The sequence below is a fragment of the Pisolithus orientalis genome, assembly GCF_024613125.1.
Source record: "Pisolithus orientalis strain OTSU chromosome Unknown F5J12scaffold_8, whole genome shotgun sequence".
NCBI lineage: Eukaryota > Fungi > Basidiomycota > Agaricomycetes > Boletales > Pisolithaceae > Pisolithus > Pisolithus orientalis.
Genome location: NW_026260789.1, coordinates 483,598 through 511,070, shown reverse-complemented (window position 1 = coordinate 511,070; position 27,473 = coordinate 483,598). Strand labels below are relative to the sequence as shown.

At 51.2% G+C, this 27,473-nt stretch overlaps 14 protein-coding genes across 14 annotated transcripts; 7 read left to right on the top strand and 7 right to left on the bottom strand.

Moving 5' to 3' along the window:
- The first annotated feature begins 3 nt into the window (after positions 1-3).
- Positions 4-1,727, top strand: F5J12DRAFT_818852 (uncharacterized protein). The gene is made up of 3 exons (XM_051745207.1): positions 4-804; positions 863-1,427; positions 1,485-1,727. Exons 1-3 carry the CDS (start codon positions 158-160, stop codon positions 1,650-1,652), a joined length of 1,380 nt encoding a protein of 459 aa, XP_051601765.1. The 5' UTR covers positions 4-157; the 3' UTR covers positions 1,653-1,727.
- Positions 1,728-2,763: 1,036 nt separating this feature from the next.
- On the bottom strand, positions 2,764-4,220 carry F5J12DRAFT_540112 (uncharacterized protein). The gene is made up of 3 exons (XM_051739964.1): positions 3,171-4,220; positions 2,999-3,118; positions 2,764-2,889 (listed from the first exon to the last, which is right to left on the bottom strand). Exons 1-2 carry the CDS (start codon positions 4,135-4,137, stop codon positions 3,090-3,092), a joined length of 996 nt encoding a protein of 331 aa, XP_051601764.1. The 5' UTR covers positions 4,138-4,220; the 3' UTR covers positions 2,764-2,889; positions 2,999-3,089.
- A 521-nt stretch (positions 4,221-4,741) lies between these two features.
- On the top strand, positions 4,742-5,432 carry F5J12DRAFT_539656 (uncharacterized protein). The gene has a single exon (XM_051739961.1). The coding sequence runs from the start codon at positions 4,871-4,873 to the stop codon at positions 5,297-5,299; it is 429 nt and encodes a 142-aa protein (XP_051601763.1). The 5' UTR covers positions 4,742-4,870; the 3' UTR covers positions 5,300-5,432.
- F5J12DRAFT_539443 (uncharacterized protein) lies at positions 5,336-7,740 on the bottom strand. The gene is made up of 11 exons (XM_051739957.1): positions 7,604-7,740; positions 7,474-7,541; positions 7,344-7,356; positions 7,136-7,292; positions 7,035-7,081; positions 6,927-6,979; positions 6,497-6,876; positions 6,061-6,435; positions 5,740-5,962; positions 5,485-5,674; positions 5,336-5,426 (listed from the first exon to the last, which is right to left on the bottom strand). The coding sequence occupies exons 1-11, from the start codon at positions 7,681-7,683 to the stop codon at positions 5,372-5,374; spliced, it is 1,641 nt and encodes a 546-aa protein (XP_051601762.1). The 5' UTR covers positions 7,684-7,740; the 3' UTR covers positions 5,336-5,371.
- Position 7,741: 1 nt separating this feature from the next.
- On the top strand, positions 7,742-8,783 carry F5J12DRAFT_539825 (uncharacterized protein). The gene has a single exon (XM_051739962.1). It carries the CDS (start codon positions 7,762-7,764, stop codon positions 8,617-8,619), a length of 858 nt encoding a protein of 285 aa, XP_051601761.1. The 5' UTR covers positions 7,742-7,761; the 3' UTR covers positions 8,620-8,783.
- Positions 8,654-10,112, bottom strand: F5J12DRAFT_539604 (uncharacterized protein). The gene is made up of 4 exons (XM_051739960.1): positions 9,941-10,112; positions 9,288-9,875; positions 8,952-9,234; positions 8,654-8,902 (listed from the first exon to the last, which is right to left on the bottom strand). The coding sequence occupies exons 2-4, from the start codon at positions 9,760-9,762 to the stop codon at positions 8,689-8,691; spliced, it is 972 nt and encodes a 323-aa protein (XP_051601760.1). The 5' UTR covers positions 9,763-9,875; positions 9,941-10,112; the 3' UTR covers positions 8,654-8,688.
- F5J12DRAFT_539557 (uncharacterized protein) lies at positions 9,843-10,355 on the top strand. Its single transcript, XM_051739959.1, has 3 exons — positions 9,843-9,890; positions 9,949-10,108; positions 10,172-10,355. Exons 1-3 carry the CDS (start codon positions 9,888-9,890, stop codon positions 10,204-10,206), a joined length of 198 nt encoding a protein of 65 aa, XP_051601759.1. The 5' UTR covers positions 9,843-9,887; the 3' UTR covers positions 10,207-10,355.
- Positions 10,164-12,337, bottom strand: F5J12DRAFT_539487 (WD40-repeat-containing domain protein). Its single transcript, XM_051739958.1, has 9 exons — positions 12,180-12,337; positions 12,116-12,129; positions 11,972-12,064; positions 11,526-11,918; positions 11,404-11,478; positions 11,279-11,357; positions 11,162-11,229; positions 10,985-11,105; positions 10,164-10,926 (listed from the first exon to the last, which is right to left on the bottom strand). The coding sequence occupies exons 1-9, from the start codon at positions 12,252-12,254 to the stop codon at positions 10,324-10,326; spliced, it is 1,521 nt and encodes a 506-aa protein (XP_051601758.1). The 5' UTR covers positions 12,255-12,337; the 3' UTR covers positions 10,164-10,323.
- Positions 12,335-13,325, bottom strand: F5J12DRAFT_818816 (ATP synthase E chain-domain-containing protein). Its single transcript, XM_051745206.1, has 4 exons — positions 13,025-13,325; positions 12,907-12,963; positions 12,666-12,843; positions 12,335-12,561 (listed from the first exon to the last, which is right to left on the bottom strand). Exons 2-4 carry the CDS (start codon positions 12,925-12,927, stop codon positions 12,488-12,490), a joined length of 273 nt encoding a protein of 90 aa, XP_051601757.1. The 5' UTR covers positions 12,928-12,963; positions 13,025-13,325; the 3' UTR covers positions 12,335-12,487.
- F5J12DRAFT_818812 (uncharacterized protein) lies at positions 13,326-15,101 on the top strand. The gene is made up of 5 exons (XM_051745205.1): positions 13,326-13,413; positions 13,506-13,950; positions 13,999-14,128; positions 14,193-14,245; positions 14,296-15,101. Exons 2-5 carry the CDS (start codon positions 13,569-13,571, stop codon positions 14,913-14,915), a joined length of 1,185 nt encoding a protein of 394 aa, XP_051601756.1. The 5' UTR covers positions 13,326-13,413; positions 13,506-13,568; the 3' UTR covers positions 14,916-15,101.
- A 110-nt stretch (positions 15,102-15,211) lies between these two features.
- F5J12DRAFT_904718 (Dopey, N-terminal-domain-containing protein) lies at positions 15,212-21,869 on the top strand (the record flags this gene model as incomplete). Its single annotated transcript, XM_051748569.1, has 26 exons — positions 15,212-15,308; positions 15,361-15,497; positions 15,550-15,696; positions 15,749-15,829; positions 15,888-16,016; positions 16,068-16,218; positions 16,265-16,587; positions 16,639-16,809; positions 16,861-16,968; positions 17,011-17,142; positions 17,180-17,635; positions 17,684-17,806; positions 17,858-18,044; positions 18,096-18,479; positions 18,530-18,584; positions 18,637-19,375; positions 19,422-19,813; positions 19,862-20,014; positions 20,064-20,269; positions 20,323-20,417; positions 20,471-20,601; positions 20,660-20,865; positions 20,916-21,199; positions 21,257-21,381; positions 21,436-21,564; positions 21,668-21,869. 26 exons carry the CDS (start codon positions 15,212-15,214, stop codon positions 21,867-21,869), a joined length of 5,343 nt encoding a protein of 1,780 aa, XP_051601755.1.
- A 234-nt stretch (positions 21,870-22,103) lies between these two features.
- On the bottom strand, positions 22,104-23,416 carry F5J12DRAFT_911954 (uncharacterized protein; the record flags this gene model as incomplete). Its single annotated transcript, XM_051749055.1, has 9 exons — positions 22,104-22,148; positions 22,202-22,220; positions 22,276-22,621; positions 22,675-22,695; positions 22,752-22,926; positions 22,975-23,050; positions 23,101-23,148; positions 23,206-23,225; positions 23,309-23,416. The coding sequence occupies 9 exons, from the start codon at positions 23,414-23,416 to the stop codon at positions 22,104-22,106; spliced, it is 858 nt and encodes a 285-aa protein (XP_051601754.1).
- Positions 23,417-23,562: 146 nt separating this feature from the next.
- On the top strand, positions 23,563-25,648 carry F5J12DRAFT_818766 (NAD(P)-binding protein). The gene is made up of 11 exons (XM_051745204.1): positions 23,563-24,088; positions 24,144-24,188; positions 24,235-24,253; positions 24,308-24,505; positions 24,560-24,682; positions 24,745-24,763; positions 24,813-24,899; positions 24,956-25,151; positions 25,204-25,314; positions 25,368-25,428; positions 25,499-25,648. Exons 1-9 carry the CDS (start codon positions 23,765-23,767, stop codon positions 25,228-25,230), a joined length of 1,038 nt encoding a protein of 345 aa, XP_051601753.1. The 5' UTR covers positions 23,563-23,764; the 3' UTR covers positions 25,231-25,314; positions 25,368-25,428; positions 25,499-25,648.
- On the bottom strand, positions 25,649-27,426 carry F5J12DRAFT_818762 (terpenoid synthase). The gene is made up of 3 exons (XM_051745203.1): positions 26,237-27,426; positions 26,004-26,177; positions 25,649-25,945 (listed from the first exon to the last, which is right to left on the bottom strand). Exons 1-3 carry the CDS (start codon positions 27,395-27,397, stop codon positions 25,784-25,786), a joined length of 1,497 nt encoding a protein of 498 aa, XP_051601752.1. The 5' UTR covers positions 27,398-27,426; the 3' UTR covers positions 25,649-25,783.
- Positions 27,427-27,473: the final 47 nt, after the last annotated feature.

The following is a 27,473-nucleotide window of genomic DNA, read 5'->3' as shown; positions in this document are numbered from 1 at the left end:
GAACTGCCTTTTTAAATTTCCCACGATATGGACAACAAAAATGTAAAAATAAAGATAATATAGTGCCGCCGGCCCGGCAAACGCCGTCTGCGATGGTCGAGGCTGAGATGCTCGTTCTCTGCCAAACCAAAAATCAATCGAACGAGGCTCGCCAGCAATGATGCCAATGCGAGCGTCGAGGTCGCAGCAGCCGAGCAATGCCAGCACCGTCTACACTCTGTCACTACTCTCAGAGTACACCCATACACTAGACTGCCTCCCCTTTGACCTCTCTCGCAACTTTGCAGACTTGCGGGAACTCGACGCAGTCCTGTCCTCGTCAATGACCTCCATCACCACCAAGATTCAAAAGCTCACCCAAGTCATCGAAGAAGGCGCTCTCTCAAAGCAAGAGAGGCTCTTCCTCCTCACTGAAATCGCCGATGAAGCTGCCCGCCTCAGACTCGGCGGCGAAGACAAAATCCGCGTCGCATGCCAGGCTGCAGACAATGTCAATGGCCACATCTCTTACATGCGCGCCCTAATCAGCCTAGTACCTTCCTTCAAAATGTCTTCCTTGAGCCGAGACACCACCTACCCTCACGTTGCCCCGAGATCATACATGCCCATCATGGAGAACTCCCGTGGTCGCAGAAGAAACAACTACAACTCGATCATGTCCACCGGTCACGATACCAGCCCTTTGAAGCGCAAAAGGAACCACAGAGACGATGACATGGATATCCCCAGTGTCAAGTCGCCACGCAAGGACCGGAACGGGGACTTGGGTTCTTCTCGTGCTCGCAATGGCATTCGTTCACGAAGGTATGTCCATATAATTACCTTCTTTGCAATGTCTTGTCCTGATCTTGCTCTCTGCAAGACCCGAACGTGCGGCGTCTCCTTCAGAATCCATTCATTCCACCATGTCCCACAACATCACTGCCGTTCCTCAATCACACACAACCCGTTCACGCGCTGCAGGGAGTTCTAGTCGCACTGGCAACTCGTCCAGTAGACGCGGAAGGGGACATGATGAGGTACCCAATGGTACGAGCTCACGAAAAGACATCTTTCCTCCGCCTTCCTCCACCTCTGCAGCCCCGCTGCTATCAACGCAGTACGGTAGTGGCACAAATGGCGTACATAAATACGACGCATCTGCCACACACCCAAACGATTGGGCAGCACCACCATTACACGCTCAACTGGAGGGACCAGGGGTTCCCGTAACGCGCAATGCCCATACGGGCTTGTCCATGGGACCTCTGACACCGAATTTACCTGTCAATTCACGCGACGCCCAATCAGGCAGCGTACCTCCCGACACCGCTACTGAAGCAGGAGAGTGCGATGGCGAGGGAGACGACAGAACCTACTGCTTCTGCGACGGGATAAGCTACGGAGAGATGATCGCATGTGACGACGCCAACTGCGAGCGTGAATGGGTTCGTTGATTCACGTTTGGAGCTTGTCTCGTTTTCTGATTGAACCCTTCTGCACAGTTTCATCTCACTTGTATCGGACTTACCGTGCCACCAGAAGGAACGTGGTATTGCGATGCTTGCAGGGCCAAGCAGAAGAATGCGAAGCGTGGTGCAAGGGGCAGCAGGAAGCGCGTCACAGGTGGTGGCAATTCACGTTCCGGCGCAAGGAGTGCTGCGAATTCGTGACTATTATTTTCCGTTTTTCTTCTACTGTAGCTGGACGCCGATACTTAAGTCTGTATCTTATGCACTGTGACCACGGATCTGCAAGCCAAGGTTACCTTGGAAATGAGTATAGGAGCTATCGGCAAGGTGGACCCAGTAAGCTGGACGTCACTCGGACCCCAGTCGGCTACCGATTTAATTCCAGTTGGTACATGCGAAATGATAAACCAGAAACCCCTTGTCAACGCGACACAACAAGCGTTCCGCAGAACGGGGGCATCCACAAACGCAACGAGTCATCTGTAGATTGTCTCCCAGGAATAGTGGAGTAGTTAACATGCTACGTCAGCATTCCGATTCGCAGAACTACAATAGCGCCCCTCAAAGATGCCGACGACGACGCCTGCGCCTACAGTGCAACTACCATAAATTAGTTGTAGGTGTCGGCGTCGGCGTCGGCGTCGGCGCCAACTTTGAGCGGCCCTAATCAGTGGTATTAACGTGAATCCACGCACTAATAATATGCAGTCGTACCCTGTCGTATCACTTGTGTTCAGAGCTTTTATGACTGGTCTCCACGATGAGTCAACAAGGACCGCAGTGCGAGGGACCCTGAAAAGACGGGCCTCATGCACCTTTTCTTCATGTCAGGGAGTTTTCATCGATTATTTGTTAGTGACAAAGTTCGTTCCTGGCGTATTGTAACTTCCGACAGAGCGATATCGAAAGGCCCATTCGGCTTGCTTTCTCAATCGCTATCTGTCGCGCTCGCTTCTCCCGCCCATTCGGGGAAGGCCAGAGGTATCTCCGCTCGAAAACCTTCCTATTGACGGCGCTGACGTCCAAGACCATTATATCGAGCGCGAATACCTGCTTGGCGTACTGCATCGAAGAGAACATGAGGACAGATCTCATTAATCAAATGGTGACTAGTTGATCACGTCCTCTGGAAGAACGAACCGATTAATGTCGACTCCTCATATGATCCCCCAAGAATCCTGAACATATAATATTTCACTGACACAGTCGTCGTACGAAGAGCGCTTTTAGCAGACAGTGTACAGAGTGCAGAACTCATGATCTGAAAACATGTTATATTGGGAGGCGGATATGAGGACATATTATATAGCTCCTGAATATCATCATCGAAAGAGGAGCAAACACATTGTGGACAGTTTCCTACGTAATCAACACGGTTGACGGGCATACTTCACGGTCTGGTATCCCAACCATCATGGTCATGTGCAAGTACGGTACACTTGCTCATAATGCATAATGTTGGACCCGCAGAAACTAGCATCTGGTACCGCAAAAAAATTCAATAGTGGAAAGAAACAGTTATGCATTATGAGCAAGTGTACTGTAGCTTGCTAGGATTGCACAAAGGGCCGTCAATGGGAAAAAGAAAACATCACTACTCATCCTTCGAGACGCTCATTAATGAAGATTCTTACGGAATCACAGCTTCCGTATGAGTCCAGTACATCCTACCCGGTGAGGTTAGGGCGTCAGGATGGCAAGTCAAGTACAAACACGTACCCCTTGTGAGCATCCTCAGGGTGGTTTTCAGTGGAAAGTTCTTCAGTTCCAACAGGCAATGACCACGCAGCGATTTGCACAGGGAGGTCAACCAACCATTAGGCGCCCCCTCAGTCTCACGAAACTCGGAGAGTGTCAGCGGTAATGGAGGTTGTTCCCTTGATTTTCTTCCGTCGAACCACTCTTTAAGATCACGAGGTATCTTTCCAACCTCCATGCCCTCCAGAGTTAAGTGTTCGAGGTGTGGCCAACGGTCAGCCGGAGTATTCCCGCGAAAAAAGGCAGGGATGTCATCGGCGGATAGTTCTACTTGATATACATCAGGGCATGCCTCGTATACGGCCCTGGCATCCGCTTTGGTTGATCCACCTGAATGATTGAGGCGAAGATGCCGAACATTTGTAGACACGTTGGAAAAGCCCCCAAAGACGTGTGCCCAGCCATGGTTACCACGTGGGAGGGAGCACCAGAGATAATGAAGGTTGGGAACTACCATGGCTGCCAACGCCGGCTGCGGATATATGAGTTCGATTGTTAAAGATACGAGGGCCGGTAAATGAATGCTTTGAGGACCTGGCCACTGGTCACAAGACTCATGAGGCCCGGAAAGAACGAGTCGTCTCAATTGCTGGCAAGGAAGCAGGGATGATAATAGATGGGGTCCCGAGCCGCTGCGTGACCAGCGGAACTGGCCGGTGTTGAGATTGGAAACCGCCGGAAGTTGGTCCATACTGCCTTGATCCCAGAGTGTCAGGTATTTGAGAGAAGGAGCACATCGAGACGTCAGCAATAGAGATTTATCAGGGATTTTCACCCCAAAGATCTGGATACATTCGAGAGAGGAGAATCTCATCCTCCAGATGTTTCCGACGGTGGCAGGATTTGCTTGTCGAATAACGAGACTGCGCCATCGGTATCCGCATGTGACGGCAATGCATAGGAGTTCGTTGAACGATGAATCATTCATGCCGTAAAGAGACGGCCCATTGCTTATGATAATCTCAAGAGGGCGCTCTTCACTTCGTTCGATATGTGCCCAGAGAAGAGAAGTAGACCACCAAGGATCTATCACGATCGTAGTCCAGAGATTTGGGAAGCTGAAAATTGCGTCTCTCCAAAGACGCGACACGCTGGCTAATTGCCTCTTTGTGCAGCGATGGGCATCCGATTCAGGGCGAATGTTGAAAATGACATGGTAAATGATATCGGAAAGTACTGTGAGCGGAAGACGAGTGATAGGTGCAGGAAGTCTGTGATGCTTGAAGAGATTGTCGATTTTATCTTTCTGTAGCCGGGTGGCGGCGCGGACGCTGCAAAGTTCCTCCAGTAGCTCTCGCTCGCGGTTCTGCAACCGAGCCAATTCAGCTCGTGCTGCAGCGAGTTCATTCTTAGCGATAGCAACATCGCTGCAGGAGAAACGATATCCGTATCGTTCAGCATCATAAGCTGGATCTACACTGGTAGAAAAAGTCAGTCGTAGTGCAATCGTCTGCAATATCGTCGCGCTCGATCGAGGCTGGATCCTGTTATCTCATTACGCAATAGGTGAAGGACCGTTTCCTTCGCTGGTTCGATGCTCACGCGGGCTTGTCCGTGGGACCTCTGACACTGTTGAACTTACCTGTTGGTTCACGCAATGCCCAATCAGGCAGCGTAACTCCCGAAACCGCTACTGGGAGTGCGATGGCGAGGGAGATGGCATGACTTACTGCTTCTGCGATGTATCGACACGAACAACGAGCGTGAGTGGATTCGTCGTGAACCCTTCTGCATACTTTCATTTCACTTGTATCAGACTTGCCGTGCCACCCGAAGGAACGTGGTACTGCGATGCTTGTAGGGCCAGGCAGAAGAATGCGAAGCGTGGTGCACGGGGAAACGGGAAATCCGTCACGGATGGTGGCAATTCGCCTTCTGGTGGCAGGAAAAGGTTACCTGGACGTCACTCGGACCTCGGTCGGCTATCGATTAATTCCAGTTGGTACACGCTAAATAATTATCACACACGACGCGCCATTCCCATATGTAGACCAGAAGCCCTCGTCAACGTGACATGGCAAGCGTTCTGCATAATGGAGGCATCCACAAACACAATATTTGTAAGGCGTCTCCCAAGAATAGTGGAATAGTTAGCAACTTATGAAGAGAGAACAGACACCGGCACACAATAAAAACAGAAGCATATATGTAGTATGATCGGCTCAACGTCTTTTGGTTCCCCTCGTATCGTCCAAGCCTGGTGAACTACGCCGCTTCCTGTTCAATCTAATATCAGACAAGAGCGTGTTACGGCGGACACGTTATGCTAATTTACCTGCTGTGCCCACGATCTTCTGGCTCGCCCGAAGGCGTCCTCCCTCCTGCATCCTTGGCTGTTCCGCCATAATCCAACCCCTCTACAGCAGGTGCATTCCCGTCCCTGTCTTTGTAGCGGTTCTGATTCCGTGGACCAGTGGGTACACCAGGGGGTAATGGCGAAGCCGGCCGAACAGGCCCTGGCGGTGCTGCACGGGGATAGTAAAACGAGTCAGTGCATCGTGTAGCACACCAAGTACGAAGTCTGACGTACGCCCGTCATATCTCCCTCGACCTCGTCCCACGAACATCCCTCGTCCACGTAACCCTTGTGCCATCGCTCTGCCCCTGAACTGTGCTGGTGGCGGACCGCCCCGGCTGGCATGTGCGGGCCCTGCAGGAGGCCCTCCTGGTGTAGGTGTCTGCACTGGGGCCGGAACAGGTGTATTGCTGCCCTCCATAGCAGGGTATACCCCTTGTCCCATGGGCCCTTGCTCCTGCTTAGAAGGAAGGAACGCAGAAGCATCAAGCGATGATGCCACGGACGAATTCATTATACAGTAAACTAGAATAAAGAAGGGGGATCCAACCATACCTGCATACCGTAGTCACCACCCATCCCCATACCCATCATACCAGGACCCGGGGCTCCTCCTCCGAACCCGTCCTGCATGCCCATCTGCACGCCCTGCTCCGGAGTCCCGTTTGTCACTACTGGTCCTGGCCCATCTTGCATCATCGGTCCACCGGCCTGCATCTGCATGGCGAGGTCGCCATTGATGCCCATTCCCATTGGGATGTTCATCGCGCCCATGCCAGACATGTCCATCATGGGGTTGATGCCGACGTTGGGACCCATCATGTTGGCACTTGAGCTTTGGTTCATCATCGCGTTCGCACCGGTCATGACCATGGTTCGCAGCTCTGGTGGTAGAGCTGTTAATTGGTCCTCGGTCATCGCTGCAAAGTTCTACACAGATGTATGCATATGTAAGCATGCAGGTACAGAGCACGCCGATTTGAACACGCACAAGCACGTTGGTTTTGAGGACACTAGCGAGATCTCCCAAGTCTCGTCGTCTGTAACAGTACAATTCCCAGGATATCTCGTCGAACCCATAATTGAACCAGTCACTAATGTCTGAACCGGGACGACGCCACGGTTTTTCCGCCATAGCGTTCAAATCCACGTCCAGAATGGACCGACCATCGAGCATTCCCGGCATGTCTGGGTTTATGGAAGGGTGAGAGGGGGGGACAGTAGCGGGTGGAAATGACGATGGATCTGGGCCTTCATCGTGAAGGGAGGGTTGGACAGTGTGTGGACCTGGTATAGATGGTGGTAGTGGTAGTTTTGCGGGAGCTGCTCTGTCTCGAGGTGTATACTCTGTAGTTAGCTGCAGTGGCTGCGCTGCATGGCGGTTAACATGAAGAATAGAGCAGACACAAACGGTTACATGCGTTTACTGGATATTGTTTGACTTGTCGAACGGCGCGCGCTCGCGTTTTGTTGTCTGGAGCGGGGTATGAGGTATGAGCCATGGAGTGAACAAGGATGCAACCACGGACCGAAAATCAAGGGACCGGGAAGTGGGCTCCATGATAATTTCGACGTCCTGGCGAGCATGGATGAGCACTGGTTTATCTGTGGGACGGCCAAGCACACTTACATCGTCGCTCTCCTCCTCCTCTTCCTCCTCGATTACTCCATTTTCCTCTACTTCGTCTTCTTCGTGCGGTAGTCCGAAAGGAGGTTCCTCTTCTGTCTTGGATTCGAGGTTGTCGATGACAGCACTAGTAGGAACGGCTTCCTCGACCGGCGGCACACTGTAGGCGGGTTTCAATGACGCCCAGCCCACGCATTCGAGCAAGACTCACGGTTGAGGTGTTGCTGATCGGACACACGCGAATGAACACAGGTCAGAAGTTGCATTGACATTGAGCGAGATACAGCAAGTGTTGTTTTTAGGAGGTCTCTCCGACAGCGATTAGAGTATTTCTGCCTTACCGGAATTCGACACAACCTCCGATGTAGTAGTTGCCTCCTCCCCATAAAGAAAAGCGTCGTCGTCGTCCCTAATATGGTCGACCCATGTCAATAAACTTTGAATGTCTTCCAAAGAAAACGAAGAACGGACATGGCACACTCAACACTCAACCACCAACGTCGAGTGTTCTGAGCGACACCAGCCCCCAGCACAGAAAAAGAGCGTGACATGTCAACGGGTCACGTGACTGTGACAGTCCCCGCTACCTTCCATGGTTTCTGAGAAAAACAAGCCAGCAAGCAAGGAGGATGCTGTGGACAGGGCGCGCCGTCTCAGCGCAGCCGTGGGTTCGCGGATATGCAGTGTCGGTGGCCCCGTCGCTGATCTACGAAGGGAAGACAGTCCCGCGTCGCTATGGAGAGCGGAAGTCGTTCTTGTACAACAAGTACACCCGCATGCTCAAGGCAAGCGGACAAGCACCCATGATATTCCTCCAACACAAAGAATTCAACGCGCGCAAACTGCAGCTCTTAAGGAGAGAGATCGAGGTCGCCAACTCCAAGTTTGGTGCTCCCTCTGCCCTCCTCACACCGCAGGCTACACAGACACCTGTCGTTGCACCGCCAAAATTGACCATCATGCGCACGTCCATCTTCGGAATTGCTCTCCGCGACCATGTTCCTCTGGACGCGCAGGCCACAGAACAGGTAGCAGGACTCGTGCAGGGCGGTTTCGCGGTGTTGACCCTACCATCTCTGAACCCTCCACAACTCAATGCTATTATCCGCGCCATGGATCATGCAGTGCCGCGTAAGAAAGCTGTTCTGGAGGTTGCTGGAAACGCGAAAAATCGCAAAGACGACGATGCGGACTTCATCCCCGGAAGACCACGACCGCGGATAAAACCTGACCTAACACCCGAGCTCAAAGTTATGGGTGCTCTTATCGAAGGACGGGTCTTCACTGCTCCGACAGTCAGGGATGTCGCTCAACTGCCAACGCTGGACACTCTGCGTGCCCAGATCGTCGGACTGCTAAGTTCACCGGCCATGCAACTAGCAGCCATTCTTAGCGAAGCAAGTGGAGGGAAGCTGGCGAGGATGTTGGAGGGCTTGAAAAAGGGACTAGAGGAAAGCCAAGGAACGGAAACGGGCACCCTGTCATGACACCTGGATCGTTCACCTATTATACACTACCTACGACATATAGATGGGCATCTTTCGAGGACCAGTAATCTAATCCTGCAAGCAGAGCTCCCATGTCTGATCTTCTCCTCCTGCTCCAGTTGTTCCCTGGCCATGAGCTCTGTCCCCTTTCGTCATGCGATGTTCATACCCTTTCCACAAACTCCTTTGGAATACAAAAGAGCGCAATAACTTGTAACGAGGGTTTGGAGTATCGCCGGTCTTGGTCGGCTTCGGAGGTGACTTTGCTAGTCGTGGCACGTCCCTGCGGAGAACCATGAGCGACGAAATTTTCACTGAATCACAGGCTCTACCAAGCGGTGTATGGAGGAACATTTCGCAGTGTGATCAACACTGTGCCTCTTCCAATGGTTGTTGTTGCGGATTGAACTGATGGTTCTCCATCCGAGTCAGATATGTTGTCCATGACCACATCATCCTCGTCGTCTTCGTCATCATCTTGACTCTTTCGCCGCCGTTTCCGATGGACCAAAGGTATGGGTCCCTGTACGAGACAATGCGGAGCGGAGCGTAGAAAGTCCAATATGAGTCGCTGATTGGACAGAATGTTCCTATCCTGATCAGTGATCCCCTTTCCTTAACCCATGAGATGTCAATGATATATTGGCACAGTCGGACAAGGCCCTCACCTGCATGAGGGAAATTCCAGACTATCTTATCCCATTTTCTCCCTTTAAATGCGGGATATTTGTGCAGTCTAGTCGCATCGATATTAAACAGAACCTGAGCACCCCGGTTCCTCACAGTCTCGACGATTTCCTTTGCGTCGGGGTATTTTGCGTAGCAATCTTCTTCCGCATCATAAGAAGTCGCAGTCACCGCTGCAGGTGGAAGGTGCTCGAGTCCAGGTGGTGGATCGACAAGTAAAGCGCGAGCAAATGAGAAGTTCCCTTCTCCGATGAGGAGAATTGCATCCGTTGGCCTGAACGGAACTGTTGGTAGTGATTGCGATGGATTTGACTTCCTGCTGTTCTGGTTCTTGCGTCGCTTTCCTTTCTGTTCTGCAACTTGTGCGGCGTGGTCAACTTTTTGTTTTGCCTTCAGCCTAGATTGCTGCGACTGAAGAGTCGCCTTGAGGGACACTTTTTTTCCATGTCCTGGCATCGGACGATGTCAGTGTTTGTTTGGGCAGCCTTGAACTAGACTGCCCTTCCTTGTCTAATTACTCCCAGCAATAATATTGACTATCGTGTCCATCGTCGCTCATTCCCTTGTACCTACTTTTTGGCATGGTAAGCGTCTTCTGGACATGTTCGACGAGCAAAGCTAATAACAGTCTTGCCTTCCTAGCCTACCCAGTTCGAGTTGCGTCAGAAGAACGCTCAATTCGCAAACGCCGTTCGCTCAGGTAAAAAGGCAGTCAAGCCTTCTCGCCAAGAGCAGTTGTCGAAACGGAGCCCCATTAGTTTGTGGGCTCTCGGTATTATCCTCTTTGTGGTTGTAGGCGGAGGTGAGTGCCTCGAAGTCACTATCGACGATGAGTCACCACAAGTACTCAACGGACCGCAACTAGTGTTATTCGAACTCGGAAGGTTGATATTTCTCTGAGTACGGCTCGGTGGAGATGAGCCCATAGCGCGTTACACTTCTCACTACATACGACCTGGCATTGCTTCCTTGTATCACCCGATAATTCCTCTGGATCAGTACTGCGCACGCATTTTTTCAGTTGTCATCGTCCTCTGCGTCTACATTGCTCGTACTTGCACTCATGCTCATGCTCTGACTCCGTATACTCGTCGTTCCGGCTGCGCTCACAATCTTGCTGCTTGACGCAGTGACCGACACGTTGGCTTCGTTGGTGCTCTCGACTCCTTCCATGGCATCTCCTTCGAGCTCTTTCTCATCAATCTTGACTTCGTCACCCGCCCATATACGCATGGTTGGTTGCCAGACCATAACAATGTTGTCCTCGGACGTCGTGGCTGCGGTCCAAATCTCTCCCTCACCAGGGGCCCAGCAGAAGTCCGATGGACGGGCGGTGTGACCTGCGTGCGAAATGTAACTCCGTCGAGAACACAGGGTAGTCGGAATGTATTTACCTCCGTGAATAAACAAGAGTTCAGGTGGTCCATCTTCTTGATCATCCGGAGTCTGCTCCACCCCGATCTGATCAAGATCCCAGATATTTACGCGCCGGTCACTCGAAGCAGATGCGAAGACAGACGCAGTGTGGGGAGACCAGGCAAGATGCAACACCTCGTCTGTATGCGACTCAAACGTGTGGAGCCTTTTTGTTGTAGCCCTGATGTCGTGTAGGACTATTGTCTTTACAGTGAAATCCAATTAGAGCGAGGTGGAGACGAGGACTGTAATAAGAAAATACCTTATCTGCGCTACCAGTGATGATGAGGTGCTCGAAAGCAGGGTTGAAGGCACAAGCCAGAATTTCCCGATCGTGTGCTCTCACTTTCGTCGTTGGCTCCGTCGGTGCACGGGTATCCCACCTGCGCAGGGGCCATGAACTCGGAAGTCAACGCAAAACGAAACATAAACTACGAACAGCATCAGCAACTTGTCATCCCCGACACTTGCTAAGACATTCTCCTTCGTGGGATGCCAGTCAACATCCTGCGACAATGTTAACAGAGCCCTCATATATATATGCTTGCCTACTCACCCCAACCACGGAAGTGTGGCCCTTGAACACTGTCGTTGGCTCGATGGTATTTTTCGCTTTCGTGTACGAGTTCATGTCCCTGCGAAGATTAGGGGACCTGGCAGAGTTCGGAGAGTGCAACGTACCAATGACAAATGGTCATGTCCTCGGAAGCACCAAGAACGTGACCTGCCTTGGTGGGACACCAAGCCAGTCCAAATCTGCGCACGTCAGACACGGGATATATACAAGCCGCGGTGTGACATACCCTTCTTTCGTCTGTCCGACGAGGCGGATATCAGGCTTACACAGACCTCCTCGCTCAGGCTCGCTGGAATGCTTTGTCCTGTCGAATATGAATACCTCGCCCGATATTGCCTTGGTGGCAATCAAGTCCGGGTTTTGTGGCATGTACCGTGCGCGGTTGACTTCGCCAGGGTGGTTGATTCGTTGAACGATCTGGATGCGAGGCTGCGGTGGGATGGTATGCCCCCCAAGCTCTCCTCGTTCGTCATCGTAGTCGCTGCGATCGAGTTTCTCCGCAGAGGGTCCTGAACGTTTGGGTATCTGGACGGTCGCGATTTGCAAGTGGTCTTGTGATTGGCCGGACGTATGTGTGCCCAGCAGTAGGCGGTGAACAGTATACGGCTTGTTGGGGGGTCTGGCAGCGAAGTTGTGAGGAATGCTTTTGCTCGACGGGGTGATGAGACGCACGACTCCTTGTCAGGGAACCACTGACATGTCAAACTTGGCCAGTCCAGGGCGTGTGTGATGACCAAGTCGTACAGATACGGCGCATTTTTCTTCCTGGAGGATGACTGAGAGATCTAATAAGCCATTCACGGCGGTTTGGCTGACCATATTTTGTACTCCTGCAACACTACTTGTGAGCAGCACGACGGCCGGTACCACTGGAACGGACCTCGTTAATTAGCTTGTTCTCCTCCTCCGCAGCAAGGTCATCTTCAATCTCTTCGTCTTGTACGGCGGGTTTCATGATGGGTTTGAGGGTTGCAGCCGGGGAAGGCAGATGGAAGACGACAGAACGCGTCGCGTCGGCCGCGCGCAGCTATTGCAACCCAAGTTCACAGCGTTGATATAATTGTACGATAAAATGACCACCGAACGATACTGGGCGTTGCACATCACTTTCCTCACACATACTACGCTCGAAAATTAAGCAGAGGATGCAATCTATCACGGTATATTGACGGAAAGAATGAAATGGATCTATAGTGACTCTTTTTCCCATTTGGCAATGAGTTTTTCCAAGTCAAACCGTGGATCCTCTGGGTCGGTAACCACTGAAGAGAGAATCTCGGGTCAGACAGACAGCACAAAAGAAGGCAGGCGGGCACGGATGCACAACTGGAATCGCGACGACACAACACAGGTGAAATATACTCACCGCCATCATCTTTTGCACTCTCCTGCTTCTGATGCCATGCTTGTTTTGCCTGTACTATTAGTTGTTCCCGGTGGTGGATGGCGTGTTGTTCTTTTTCATGGTCATGTGCTTTTTGTAAGGAACGGCGGTGGTAGATGCCGTAGAAGACACCAGCAAATAGTGCAGTATAACGGGCAACCTGTGGACAACAGAAGAGGAATGTCCAAGTCCGTTCTCTGACATGAGCGAGCGGACCACATACATTGACGGTGGACGAGACCATAGTAGACTTGACCACGGAGATTGCGGGCAAGCAGCACTGTTGACGTGGTTTGTCGTCAGTGCCCGCAGACGACGTGCAAGGTAGAACGGGGACTCACCTATGTAGTAATTGCCAAGGGACGACGTCGGATTGCAAGTTTCTTTAGCAGACAGGCGGGGGAAGTCGGCGTTTCCCTGCTGACATAATCATCGCCCCGTCGGCCCGCCTCACTCCGTCGATCGAAGGCTCATGTGTACTAGGCATACGTTGTAGTTGGGGCCCGGGTGAAGTGCTTTTGCTATGAAAACGATTGACCTGGTTTCGTACGCACAACCCGGACGTATCATTGTCTTGTTACTGGACTCGGTGTGGACTGAGAAGGGTGTTGACTGTTGTGTGGTCCCCCAACGGCGCCAAGCTCAGCATGCAGCGCTACCTTGCATAATTGGTTTCAAGATGGCCCTTGTGGAGACTCTACCGCAAGCTCACTGGCAGACCCCCTCAAAGGTTCGGTATCTCGCGCTCCAAATTCGTTCACATTTATTGATCTTGTGGCACTCGAACAATTTTGCTACGCGTCAATCACACGGCTTGGCCAGTGCTCTCCTGTGTTCTGAGATTCGCTAGCAAGCTACTTCATTCCGATCCGGAAGCTTGGAAAAATGTCTGCCGTGGACGAAGACGTTGACATGGATGCTCCCCAAATCTCCACTCTACACGAGGAGAATACCCCTCCGCCAACGCGAACGTCGAAGTTTAGGGTGAAGCTGTTGGTTGGCGAGAAGAAGAATAAAGGGAAGGGTTCACCTCCTAGCGTATCAGTAGCTGCACGCAAGGGCGCACAATCTGGACCGACCCCAGTTGCAAGCGACGAAGATGTCGAAGAAGAGGATGAGGAAGACCAATTAATTTACGATGACGACGGACCGGCAACGTCTACTGTTGCTACCACTAATACTACTGTCGGAACAAAGCGAAAGGCGCCTGCTAAAAAACCGCGGCCACGCAAGAGTGAAAAACAAGACAAGGACGCTGACAAGACTGGTCGGTATTCAAGTGTTGTTGGTTTACCAAAGTTAAGTCGTTTGACAGAACCCCAAGAGCGCGGTGAACAGCCCGAAGAACCAGCTCCAAGCGTGGCCGTTGTGGAGAAGGCACCCAAGAAGAAAGCTGCAGCTCGCAAAGCCCCCGCAGCTTCCAGAGCGAAAGGCAAAGCAACCAAGTACGTGGGCGACTTTATTTTATTCTATTTTTCGTTCATTTATTTCTTAATACCCTGCCTACAGAGTGTCAACAACCTTGACAATCCCTCCTGTGGATGATACCGCAATGAGTGAAAGTAAGTTGCGACGTTCTTTGTGCTGATTGCCTTCGTGTTAACTCATGCAGCTCATACTATGACAGCGCCTTCATCACCACTGCCGATGGAAGGACAAGAAACTGGTCCTTCTCCAGATGCGGGAGAGGCTGAACAGCCGCAACCCCCAACTCCCGAAGGACCTGCGGAGATATCTCCACTTCCAGTCTATCCCCTTCCTTCGAAGCCATTCCCAGTTCAGCCGCCACCCAAAATCGGTACAGGCTTTGCATCCACACTACCCCTAGATCGTAGCGGAATCAAAGCACGCCGGTGGAGAGTTGCCAATCGTGAAATTAGGGGTATAGCAGGGGGCCGCTGGTTTGCACGTTCGTGGGTCGGTGACAAGGAATCCGAGCTCGCGACGGCGGCGGCAGCTGCCAAGCACGCTGAAGGAGACAAGATTGCGGTTCCAAAGGCTGTGACCTCGATTTCCGCGCCCGGGGGGAAGTCAGGAAGGGCCAAAGCACCTCGCGGTTCGGCAGGTATATCTGCAGCACCCTCACGTTCTGAGTCTATAGTTCCGGATCTGCACCCTACCAAAGCTCCGACCAAGATGCGGAATGTAGTAGCTGGTCCAGCTTCAGAGGCCGGTCACGAATCGGACGCCACAACTGCGCCTGAATCTGCCATTCATCTCATGGAATCTTAGCCATCTTGACTATTTCGTTGGTATTTTGGTTGTGCTGACATTATTTAACTTACCGTTACTTGGACTGTGCTTCATCGTCTAATCTCCCTTTAAAGAGGTTTTGTTCAAGGTTTATTTTGTGAACACGTCATTACCCTCCGCGCAGGGGTGAAATACCAAATTGAGTGACGTGCAGTATGGAGGGCTACTCTCCGCCAGCTTCAGTGGTCGTCAAGCTTGTGCACTATCGGATATTCAATATTCGCGTTTGACCAACAGGACAGGCGTGCTTGTCCTCGTGGTGTTTGAGTCCGAAGATGTTGGCCAGGGATGCGACCGTCAAAGAACGCGATGGCAAGTCAGGAGCTGATGCAAGGGGATCTTCTCATCCTTCAACGAAAGCGGCGGAAAGACGTGAGTGGAACGCATAGGATGTCGCGGATAACTGTCTGAATTCACGGCCCAGAAGTTGCCTCTCAGCAGCCATACGCTTCCGACCCCAAATATAAGAAGTACACCCAGCAGGTCGAGAAATGTCTCAACGCGTTCGATAATGTCCACGAATGGGCGGATTGTATCGCATTTCTGAAGCAGCTTCTCAAGGTACCTTTTCACCCGATTCGGGGCGCCATCCGATTGACCGCGCTTCTCTCAGACTTTCCAGTCCTACCTGCAGTTCAAAGAGATCCCACACAAACTAATCGTCGCAAAACGTTTAGCGCAATGTCTGAACCCGGCACTCCCTGCTGGCGTGCACCAGAGAGCTCTCGACGTGTATACACACATCCTATCTGTTCTCAGGGTGAGAAGGAACCTCGTCTGTTACTATGCCGCGTCACTTACAAGGGTGCCAGACCGAGGGCTTGAAGCGTGATCTCCCCCTTTGGTCGTCAGGATTATTTCCATTCTTTGAATACGCGTCGACTTCAGTAAAGGTATGTGTGGCGATCATTTGTCGCAGCTGGTGACTCATTTCAACCGTGCTTCCCTCAGCCCACTCTGCTCAACATCTATGACACCTACTACCTACCTTTGCAACATGATCTGCGCCCCGTCATGAAATCCTTTATCCTTGCTTTGTTACCTGGCCTTGAGGAGGAGACTGGGGAGTTCTTTGACAAGGTATGCAGTTCATCCTTATTCTGTCGGTGACGTGACTGCATCGTAGACAAGGTGCTTGGCTTGCTAGATCGACTAGCGGATACTGTGTCTCCAGTTTTCTTCATGCAAAATATGTGGCTTGTCATGATCACGATGCCTCCTGCTAGAGGATCAGCCCTCAATTTCCTGTTGCGTCGCCTCCCTGCGCTACACTCGGAAGATGGTGTGTTTCCCCTTTGTCGGGTGTTTCCAAGGCTGAGCGATAGTAGATATCACGCACGTTGTTGGACGGGATATTGGTCTAATGATTCGAGCGTTCTCTGCTGTACTCGAAGACGACAACCTACTGGTCCGCAGGGGTGCTCTAGACATCCTACTGCAGTCGATGCGTATGGATAGTGCTACGCTCAAGAGTACACAACCAGAAGATCGTGCAATTCTCATGAAGGCGGCGACTAGCGTCGTCCTGCGTCGTGACTTGTCTCTCAACCGACGGTTATACACTTGGCTATTGGGTCCAGATGACAAGAGCGATGCTCAATCTGCATACCTGAGACAACATGGTCTGCAGCTCCTCAGCTCTACTTTGAAGGTGACTGGCCTTTGTGATCTGCTGTTTGGGCAGGAAGTTAACTTTAACCAGGATGAAATGTTCACTCCCTCCGAAGAATACGCCGAGTCCAGACCTTTCAAGATCTTTATTTCTCTTCTTGATAAATGGGAAATAGGGTCGCCGCTAACTGAGGACTTGATTTATGATGCCTTGAAAGCTATTCATCAGCACATGCAATCAAAGTCAGACACGAGTGACGACGTGCGCCGGAGTTTTCATATGGGTGCCCCCAGTCGTTGACTTATCTTCCAGGTAGCTATGACAGCGAGCACCTTGCTGGAAGCTGTGGAGCCTAGTATTCTTTGGAGGCAGTTGTTTCGTTCCATTCTCCACTCTATCGATGATGGCAAACGGCTAGAGGTATGTTGACTTGCAGTATACATTCGCTTCCTGTTGTGATAGGAACTACGACAGGCAATTCATTTGACACTCTTCCTTCTTCGTGAACTTCAAGTGCATGACGACGAAGTTCGGAGTGTACATCTCCCTATCGTTTTTGCGGCGCTCGTGGAGAAACTATTGGTAAGAGTATACGTACGATCCCAGGATTGAAACTCACACCCCTACTTAGACCCATATTCAAGAGAATAATTCTCGTGCGGCATCCTTGGCAGTCAGGGAAACCTGTATTCTCCAACAGGAAGTCCTACGGAATGTGGTACCAGAGGCTCTTCAGGAACGCCCCAAACTAAGTGATACTGCACTTCAAGAGTCCTCTACTTCTTTCAGTCCGCTCGTATTTGCCATGAAGTTCTATGATCTTGACCCACCTACTATTTTGAATTACCGTCTAGCAGTGCCTATAACGACTGCTGTTGAACAGCTACTCACAGTATGTCAGACGTGCGCCAAATGCATGGTGCAAACGCAAGGTTCAGGTGCTGACCTGATAGCTACATTCTCACAATTACTCTCTACGCTTACGTGGCTAGTTGAACTTTCTAATGTGAGCCCTGATGCAAGCCCCGACGCTTCCCAAGTGCCCTCCGGTTGGCTTGAGGACATGCTAGATTGCCTGGATATGGAGGTATGTAATGAAAGCTCAGATCTTGTCGCGTTGTTCAGTTAATTCCAGAGCGTTGGCTTCCCTTTGCTTGACCACTGCATAAGCCTCATCATTGCTCTTCATCATTCGTCAAGGCTACTGCCAAATGCTCCCATTAAGCAAAAGCTAGTAGTCAGCCGAATGGTAAAGAGAGTAAGTTGGCAGTAGTGTGTTTTCATGTGCATCATGTGTTTAGTATGATAGCTTTTCAGGTTTCTCCGACACGACTGTGCCATTTACCATGTGCGAGCTGTGGGTCTGGTTTGGACCCTCGAATCTTCCACTGGTCACCGTTACGTCGAATCCATCATTGCTCAAAGCCTCAACTCGCCCAATCTTTGTAGTCTGGAGGAGGCATTCGAGGCATTTGGAGTGCTCTGGAGACTAACAGGTAAGGCATCGGTTTTGATTATGGAACGTTCAGTGGACTCCTTATGAGTAGAGGACGAGGTCTCCCCCGGTTTCCGCTTAAAGGTCCCTATGATGATAGTACTGGATACTCTCCGCCACGACCAACCCAGCATACGGCGAGCTGGTGAGACATGGATGCGTTGTAATCTCCGGTCTTATGCGAGGGTTTTGGAGCCGATTGTCTACGACCTTATTGACCCAACCATTCGTCGGAAACCCTGCCGGACAAAGATAAAAGGAAAAGAGGTTCAAGGTTATATATACGAGCAAGCATTTGATCAGCGCTACGTTCACCACCTTCTGGAAGTGCTCCTAGCCATCGTGCAGTTTGGTGGCCAAGGATTTGTAAAAACTGCTCGGAGCTACCCAATTAACCGGTCGAACCACAAACCACTAACCCACAGGCTTGCAGCAGGTATGCATTTGTTGGCCCTGGATATGACAGGTTACATGTCTTCAATATAGGCTCTATCGATTCAACTGCAAATTTCCTTGATGTATTGGTTGAGGTACTTTCACGGTTCGTCTCACTGCTAATTGCCAAACGTCCCGCATTTGATATCAAGATATAGCTTCCTCCAGTCAGAACCAAAAGAACAGCAAGAAACGACGATGGGTCCTCTGAATATCAAAATACAATCGGCATCCGTCGACCTCCTCCATGCGATTGTTGCACGAGGTGAAATCGATTATATTTCGCTTGAGGTATTGGAACCTGTCGTGATTGGCAAGCTGTATTTCACGGTACACCTCCGACGCCTCGACCTGCAAAACAAGTTACTTCGCATTCTCCACTCACTCATTTCTGCCCACATTGCACAATCGAGCGTTCTTCGCTCGGAGGGCGGCAGTTCAGAGGCGGGACCAAGGACATATGCTATGAATCCTCTTCTGACTCAGACACTCATAGATGGCATTTCTCTCCCTCATAACCGTGTAATGTTGCAACACTGGCTCGACTTCGTGCTAATGGCAATCCAGCAATTTCAGTCGGCCCTACAGGGCGCCATATCACCGATAGTCGATTGCCTCTGTCGGCAACTTCGTGCATTTTTGGCCGATGTTCTTCTAGCCAGTCAACCAGACTCTAGCATTCTTGGAGTTGCTACTGACGCGGAGTTCATTATGCTGCTCAATGCCGTGGAGCGCCTGCTTATCCTCGGATTGGCGAGTCAGGCGGAGCTGAGTCAACAAGACGAAGACTCCCCGTCACAGGAGAAGTCCGCCACGGAAAGCAGTGGTATCCTGGGTCTTGTCTCCAATGTGTTTACTGTGGATAATGCCTCCACGCAACCTGATGACCACCTTGTTGTAAGTTCATCTCAGTGACCTTGGCTTACTACTGAGCCTCTTACAGCCTCGTTCGCCTGGTTACCGGTCGCTGCATGAAGGGATTCGTGCTCTGTTCGCCATTTGGATCAATCTCGTGTGGACGGCTCCTAGTTCTAGACGTTCCAAAGATGATTCGTTGTCGATTATATATAGTCGAACACGAGCACGTTGCCGCCGAGCACTTGAGCACCTTTCTCGAGCACATCCAAATGAAGTACTCGAATCTCTAGTCATATGTTGGGATCGCGACCTTACATTGTATTCTCGTGATCCGAAACAAGCGGAGGATGCCACTTTCGAACTAGTCGACACCCTCATCGCAAGCGCTCATTCCGCCGTCCACATGGTATGCGAGAGCGTAGGAGCAAGAACTCCAGGGCTCGCGGGTGGAAGTCGAAAGTATATTAATAGTATCCTGTAAGTGAGGCGATTCTCTTTTAATGCAGCGTACGGATATGCTCGTAGGTCCGACAGCACTCTCCTCAAATTTCTTGAACAATACTTGTCTCGGCTGGAGGGACCCCTCGCTCTTCAAGTGTGGGGACGATTTATCCAGCTTGCGAAGGACGTCAATTCTAACGTTCGAGAGTTCCGCGCACAGACTTATCTGGTACTGAGGTATGTTGGTTTACACTCACCGCGGAACTTTACTTAGACAACCCAACAGATGCCTATGTGTGCTCGGCGAGAAAGTTACCCAAACGACAGCGATGGAAGACAAACGCATCAAGAAGGATCTTCAAGAGGTGTTTGTAAAACTGCTTGATGCTTGCGTCACGTTTGCTGGACGTAGCTCGGAGTCTGGGAGTTGGATCAGACGTACCACAAGAGAATCCATTATGAACGGGCGTTCATCTCCAATGCCTCGCGGAGGTAAGCTTGGATCCATCTGAGCTGGGGTGTCACTTAAGACGATATCTATACAGTATTCGACCAGAAGGTAGAGGACAATGCCAATCCTAGCACGGCGTCATTACCAGACAATGTTAAACCAACGCTGGGCAATGAGTTGTCACTCCAGGTGCGCACAAGGAAATAACGTCGATGAACTTGCTAATGATCGTGTGTTAATAGATCACCAACTTCGTTGCAACAACCGTGCTACCCAATTTGCGCAAGTTCCTCCCCGACAATGACAAAGTAGCAAGTGCATGTAGTAATATCGTGTATTACGTCGTGAATCCGGCGATAAAAGGGAAGTCGAGGTAAGCACATCGCCACCTTTTGTCTCCTTGGGCCTTCGCCTAACCTGCTTGAACTTAGACCATTGGACCTGAATCCAGTGGTTGTAGAGATAATCAAGGAGATGACCAAGATATCTGCTGCGCTTAAGGTCTGGAGGGCACCAGTGATTGATATTCTCTATGATAACCGAGTATTCAATTCTAACACTGCGGCCGCGACGAGATGGAAACCTGTAGTCAAAGCACTGTTTGACTCCGACAAGACTTCATTCGGCGATCTTCTGAGTGGGTGGTATCGGAGTTCTCGCGTCGTACTTCTGACACCCTCGTTTCAGGTCGCATAGCGTCTGCGCCTTCTGCGAACATATTCTCCAATAGGGAAAATGAGATGCTTGTTCGGTCACTCAACCTGCGAAGGCTCTCGTTTGTTTTGTTCACTGGGGAAAAGAACCACTTCTTAACGCAACTACCGAGCGTGCAAGAGAAACTCGTGGATATTCTGCGCAATGTTCCATCTGCCATCGTTCAGAGCGAAGTTTATTTGTGCATCCGTGTGCTTTTGTGCCGGCTCTCACCGCACAATTTGACAAGCTTCTGGCCGGTCATTCTCACTGAACTGGTGAGACCAGTTGCTGTTTTCAAGGTGTCCCCTTTTCACATATTCCCTGGTTTGTAGTACCGCATCTTTGAACAAATCATCGTGACAGTGCCAGCAGACGAGTCCGAAGAGTTGCCACTCATTCTGTCAGCTAGCAAGTGTCTTGACCTGTTATTGACTCTACAGACTGAAGAATTCCAAATGTTGGGTTTTATCCTTCGTGCATGCACTCGCCGTACTAATCTACCTTTGCACAGACATCAATGGATATTCGTCACAGATACTGTCGATGCAATCTACCGCCCAGATAACTGGACTCCACATGCCATGTTCGACCAGCTAGCTGAAACGATCACCAGCTTGCCGATTCCGGAGACGAAGGTAACGTGTTCCTCGTTGACTCATATCCTCTATACCCATGTGAACGTAATAGGAACATTCGAAGGCTAATAGTGGGGTAACATTCCCTACGTCATCCGCGTCCATCAGTTTCCCTTCCGCAGGCCAATCCGTTAAGATGCGACGTCCAATGTTGGACAACCTCCGCCAGATTGACTCGATCCGGGACTTGATGCCCTTCTTCTCACATGTCAGTATATCGTCATATGAGAGCGTCTACGCTTGCGCAGGCAACATCGACTGGGAGGCCGTTGAGCAAGGCATCCTGGATGACATGTTTGATAGTCGATGAGACGCGTGACCTTTTTGTACCCCAGGTTTTTTTCGTACCTCAGACGGTGGATCGTTTTCTTTCTCGTACATAGTATATAGTCAGTGACCAAACGATTTGCAATGAACTGACGAAACCCAGTAAAAGCTGCATGTGATAATAGATAGTAAGCAATGCTGGGTATAAATACACCGGGCAGACATGTAAACCAGATGAGCTGTAAACATCGGTGGTATATATGAAAGACGCAGGTAATCAGAAGTCGCCCCAGCTGCGACGGAACTTATACTGTATTCGTTCCTAGTCATGAGTATGCTTATCTAATGGATTGAAAGTGAATCGCACATGCTTACCTTGTAGGGCGTATTTTTCCTGCAAAGCAGTATGTGTGGGCGTCGTCAAGTATTTACGTAGCGTCGACGCTCACCTGAGTCTCTCTGCGGGAGATTTCGGTTGTTTGTAGCCTTGATCGCCAGTTCCCCACTCCGACTGGGTAGCACTATCCTTGTTGATGTCCTTGAACCTTACTGAAGGGTCTTGCTTCTCTGGTGGTACACCTCTCGTAATCTTGGGTCTAGGAGCGGACTCGGCCGGTTGGCGGATCGGCACTTGTTCATGCGCTTGCATGGCCTCCTCTACGGAGATGCCCTGGTACCGAGCTTCTCGTTCATACTCTTGGCGTTCGATAGCTTCGTGATGAGAGAAGTGCTCTCTGTCTTCAGGATGATTGTACGACTCTTCAGTCTGTGTTTCTGGAGTGGAATGGTACTGTTCTATGCGGAAAGTAGGTAATGCGTCAAGCTCCAAGTGCGGGCACGTGTAATACCTTCGTGATGGAGGAAAAACTCTATCAGAAAACGCATAAATAAATAAACGTCACGAAGCATCGCGGGGTTGGCTCACCGCTTTCAACGTCGTAGTGGTGGCCCTCTGCACCCATATTGTCAAACGCAGGTAGACCTTTCAATCCAGCGGCAGCGAATTCCTCGGGCGTTACCTTCCCATCACCGTCTTTGTCCAGGGCCTTGAGGACGGTTTCGACGATGTAGTCAGCCTTCTCCTTGTGTTCGATTTCGTCCTAACGGGATGAGAACTCCGACAGGGGTAATGCGACGGCGTGCATTACCTTGGACTTCTTCTGTGAGTAGACATGGTGAACACCATAGATGGCTTCTATCTCCTCTCGATCCCATACGCCATTCCTGCATTTTCCAGTTAGCCATTGCAAAATGGATAAGCGAGAGGACTGTACTGGTCAAGATCGTGCAACTGGAAGAAGCTTTCTAGGTCAAACGAGTCTCTGTTTTTGCGACGTCAGGACGCCCGTGAGCCAAAGCAATGGGATGCATTCCCGTACATGTGGTGCTCCGTGGCCATCTGTAGACGAGCGGCATCAGCGAATCACCCAGTGTCGAACAGGAAAAGAAATGGAAGCTACTGAAACGAGTGCTGATACATACGTGACGAATGGCATAGTCGGCATCCGCGAGCTTTGGATCTTCTTCGTGAACACCGTGTCCAGTGACGAGCACTGCCAAAAGAACGGGTAGCACCACCGTCGTCCTCATCGTCCGTTTGGTGAACAAGGCACTATACTCTCTCGGATACGTGTCTAATGATGTGTCCGGGGTCTGTTCCTGGGACCCTGGTCACCGCTTGGGTCACGGTCACGTGAAACTTGATGGGAGGGTGTAGAGTGATTAGACTACTGACAGCTGGTATATCGGCAATCCTTGAATGTAATACGATATTGTAATACAGAGTCGTCTGTTGGGCTGTCGACAGCGACGACGCCGACATGGGATTACTGCTTTCGGGTAGCTCGGATCCTGCTTATCCACACTTGTCACTCCGGAGTCCGTTCTGGTATAAAGTAGGAGTACGTCCGCTGCTTCCCAGATAACGACTCGATCACCATGCAACCCAGCAACGACCAACCCGCGCATCCATCTCTACTTGACAGCTCCTGTCCTCCAAAGGTCGGATGGTACGGGCTCGGCGCGATGGGTTACTTCATGGCTCGAAACATTGCGACGTCGGGCAGAGCAGCATCGCCCATCTTGGTCTACAACCGAACTGTAGCCAAGGCGGAGAGGCTCGTCAACGAGATCGGGTCGTCCAATGCCATCGTAGCTTCAAGTTCAGCCCAACTCGTTACTGAGTGCGACGTGATCTTCACTAATCTCGCCACCGACGAGGTGGTGCAGCACGTATATAATGATTTCGCCAAGACACTTTCTGTGCGTCGGATTCCCTTCTTGCTACAGTGTCCGTGGATACACTCGGTTTCATCAGCAAACACTGCCCACAAGGCCCAAGATATTCGTGAACATGAGCACAGTAGGTGGCGCGACCCGGGCATCTCTTGATGACTGACATTTCCTAGATCCGCCCATCACTAGCAGGTTAGAAAATGGTTCGCCGAATATGACGGTACAGTGGATGAGGAAATGCTTTAGTGGAAATCGACAGGCTATTTTCCGGCTTTTCTTGCTGCCACTTCGTCGCAGCCCCCGTCTTCGGTCCGCCTGCTGCAGCAGGTGCAGGACAACTGACAATCATCATGAGTGGCGACTACAATTGCAAGAGGAAGGCTGCCCATCTTCTGATCCCTGTTAGCAAGAAAATAATTGACCTCGGTGGGAACATCGAAAGAGGTTGGTCAGAATCGCCTCCGATAGCGATCGTTTGAAGAATAAATCTGCATCTAGCTCCAATGCTAAAACTGATATGCAATGGCATGCTTATGAGCGCCAACGAGTTGTTGGCCGAGGCTCTTACACTCGGAGAAAAGTCCGGCATCGGCGCTCAGGCGGTATACAGCCTTATGAAAGGTACACTTGTCATGATGGTGTCCAATTCCTGTAATGTACAAGAGTTTACGCTCCATTTACAGAGATCATGCCAGCTCCAAGGTGCGCCCTACGCCTACTAATCCTGGCGGGGTGTTGATGGCTGCGCCAGTCTTATCATTTACGGCGACAGAATGCTGAATGAGCGCTTCGATGGCACGGACGGATGTGCGATCGATCTCGGCGTCAATGTTTTGGAGTGTGTCAAGTGTTTGCCTCTGTCCCCCTTTTGAAACGTTTTGAATTATCCAACAGCCATGTCCGTCATCTGGCAGCCGAACTGAATTGCCCTATGCCAACGATCGATATCACTCAGCAGAGCTTGATCACTGCTCGTTCAATACACGAACGCCGGAAGCGGACTGGCAGCAGCAGATGGGATATCTTTGATTGCAGTGCACTGATTGCTAGCCACAGGGTTTCCGCCGGCTTGAACCCGTTTGACTGTGATGTACGTGACGATCACATTGCAGGCTCCAGCGGTACGCTGAGAGCATCCATAGGACCACCGTGTTATTCGCGAGGATTAATTTCTGAGATTGATGTGAAGGGATGATAGGGAATTCCGTCAGAATACGTGCCACACTCCCTGACTTTTGACTTGTCACAGCCCGGTATGTGCTGAGTGGCGGTTGGTAATGTGATGTCATTAACGACAAATATGAAGTTGAGACATGGCGTTAGACGCTTGGCTAGCATCATCGGATGATGTGCCACATCTGATCCATGTACGAGTACCACAGCTTTTTCGGGCGTTCGACAACTCAAGTTAGGTGGGAATCATATGCTGTGTATCAGCCAACGAATGTATTACGCGGGGATTAATGCAAGTACTCTTACTCGATCAGGGCTCGGTGAATGTTTCCGTAGAAGGAGTTGCCCAAGGGAGGATGGTGCGGGTACGTCCCACAGCGGCTTCCGGCTTTGATCTCGTAGCAACCGCAATGGCGGGCGTGTTAAGGTGAAATTGCCCTTAATGCCAAGTAATAATATTGTATGTGTGCATCTATAAGTGGGTAGTATATTGAGTGGTGCGGTAGTTATCCAAGTCCCTGTGACGAGTAACACATTTCAGCAGCGTAACTACCGCACACGCTTCACGACGCGTTCCGTCAGTGCCACAAGACCTTCTCGTGCGTCACTTGGAGGCAGGAGTTGCAAGACTTCGCGAGCTTTGTCAGCATGCGCCATTGCAAGTTCACGCGTACGCTCTACGCCTGACGAGGCAAGTACCAGAGTCAGTGCCTGTCATATAGACGTCAATACTTCCCCCTTTCGATGTAAGAGGCTGCCCAAAACACACCCTTTCGACGTCACCTTCTTCGTTGAAAGCTCTAGCAATCATTGGTTCTAGCTCAGGGTACTCTTCCGCCGCGTAGAGCACTGGTCCCGTGGCGAGGCCAAGACGGAGATCTGCGCCAGACCCAGGCTTACCAAGTGACCCACTAGACGAGAAGTCGAGGACGTCGTCTACGAGCTGTTGGCAACAAGAAGCGATTGGCGATGCGGTCGTCAAAGTGAGCGCACGCGACTCACCTGGAAAGCAAGCCCAAGGTTGCGCCCATAAGCATAAGCCACCTCCTTCCAGACTTCACCGTCTCTACATCCGCCAAGTACGACAGCGGAACGAATTCCCTTGGCCATCAGGGCTGCAGTCTTCAAGTAAGTTTTCCTGAGGTATGTGCTCCACCGCTCCGACAACACGGATGGTGGGGGAGTCGATGGCGACGCGTGCAGAGCATCAAGGTTGATCTCGGCAGCTGCACCGTTCACCGGAGACGCGCTCAACGACGTCAGCGGATGGCAAGTGCCTTCAGGCAAGTCGGACGGGCTCATTTGCAAGATCTCACCCTCGACGAGGTTGGCGATGACTCCGGCGCAAAGCTCCACTACCTCTGCTGAGCCAAGGCGGCTGATGGCGGCAGAAGCACGGCCGAGGAGGAAATCACCTCCGAGTACGGCGAGCTTATTGCCGAAGACTGCTGGACCAGAGGGTGCACCACGTCGAAGAGGTGATTTGTCAATGACGTCGTCGTGTAAAAGAGAGGCGACGTGGATCATCTCTACGATCTGGGCTAGACGCATTTGAGTGGGTAGGATGGAGTGGGATAGCACGGGTACATGTGGTGAGGATGTGGAGGGATAGAGGGTGGACGGTGGGCTTGGATACGTTCGTCTCGAGGGTGAACAAAGGTCGAAAGGGGTACTGAACGACGCGGTGTGGTCTGGCATAGAGGGGTTAAAGTCACAGAGGACGTCTGGTCTTGTAAGGGGCGCGTCTAGCTCCTCTTCTCTAAGTCTAGAGTGTTCTGCAGCCCATGCTTTGACTGGGAAATGAGAACCCAAGCCATTCGTTGCTCTGGAGAACAGGAGGACGAGCAACGGTCTTATTTGCTTGGAGGGATGTCTAAAATAGTACGACGCGATTTCAGTGAGCGAGGGGTGGGACGAGGTCAAGAGGTTGCACAGCTGGGACCGTATTTGTGCGACCTCTGCCGAGAACAAGGCATGAGGATCGATGGTCGCTGTTGCAGACGGCGACGAGGATACGACGTCAGGCTGGACCGGACAGGTGGTGCGCGACGACTGAGGGGGCTGCGCGAACGCACTGACGGTGTGCTCTCGACGCGACAGCCGTGGATATTTTCGAGACACGCGTATGCTCGCCGTCACTCTCGACCACGACCCGCCCGACATCCTCGTTCGACGTTCGGTGACGACGGCAGCGGACTCAAACTCGAATATACCGGCTTTTTTCGTATTTTTTCTCGCG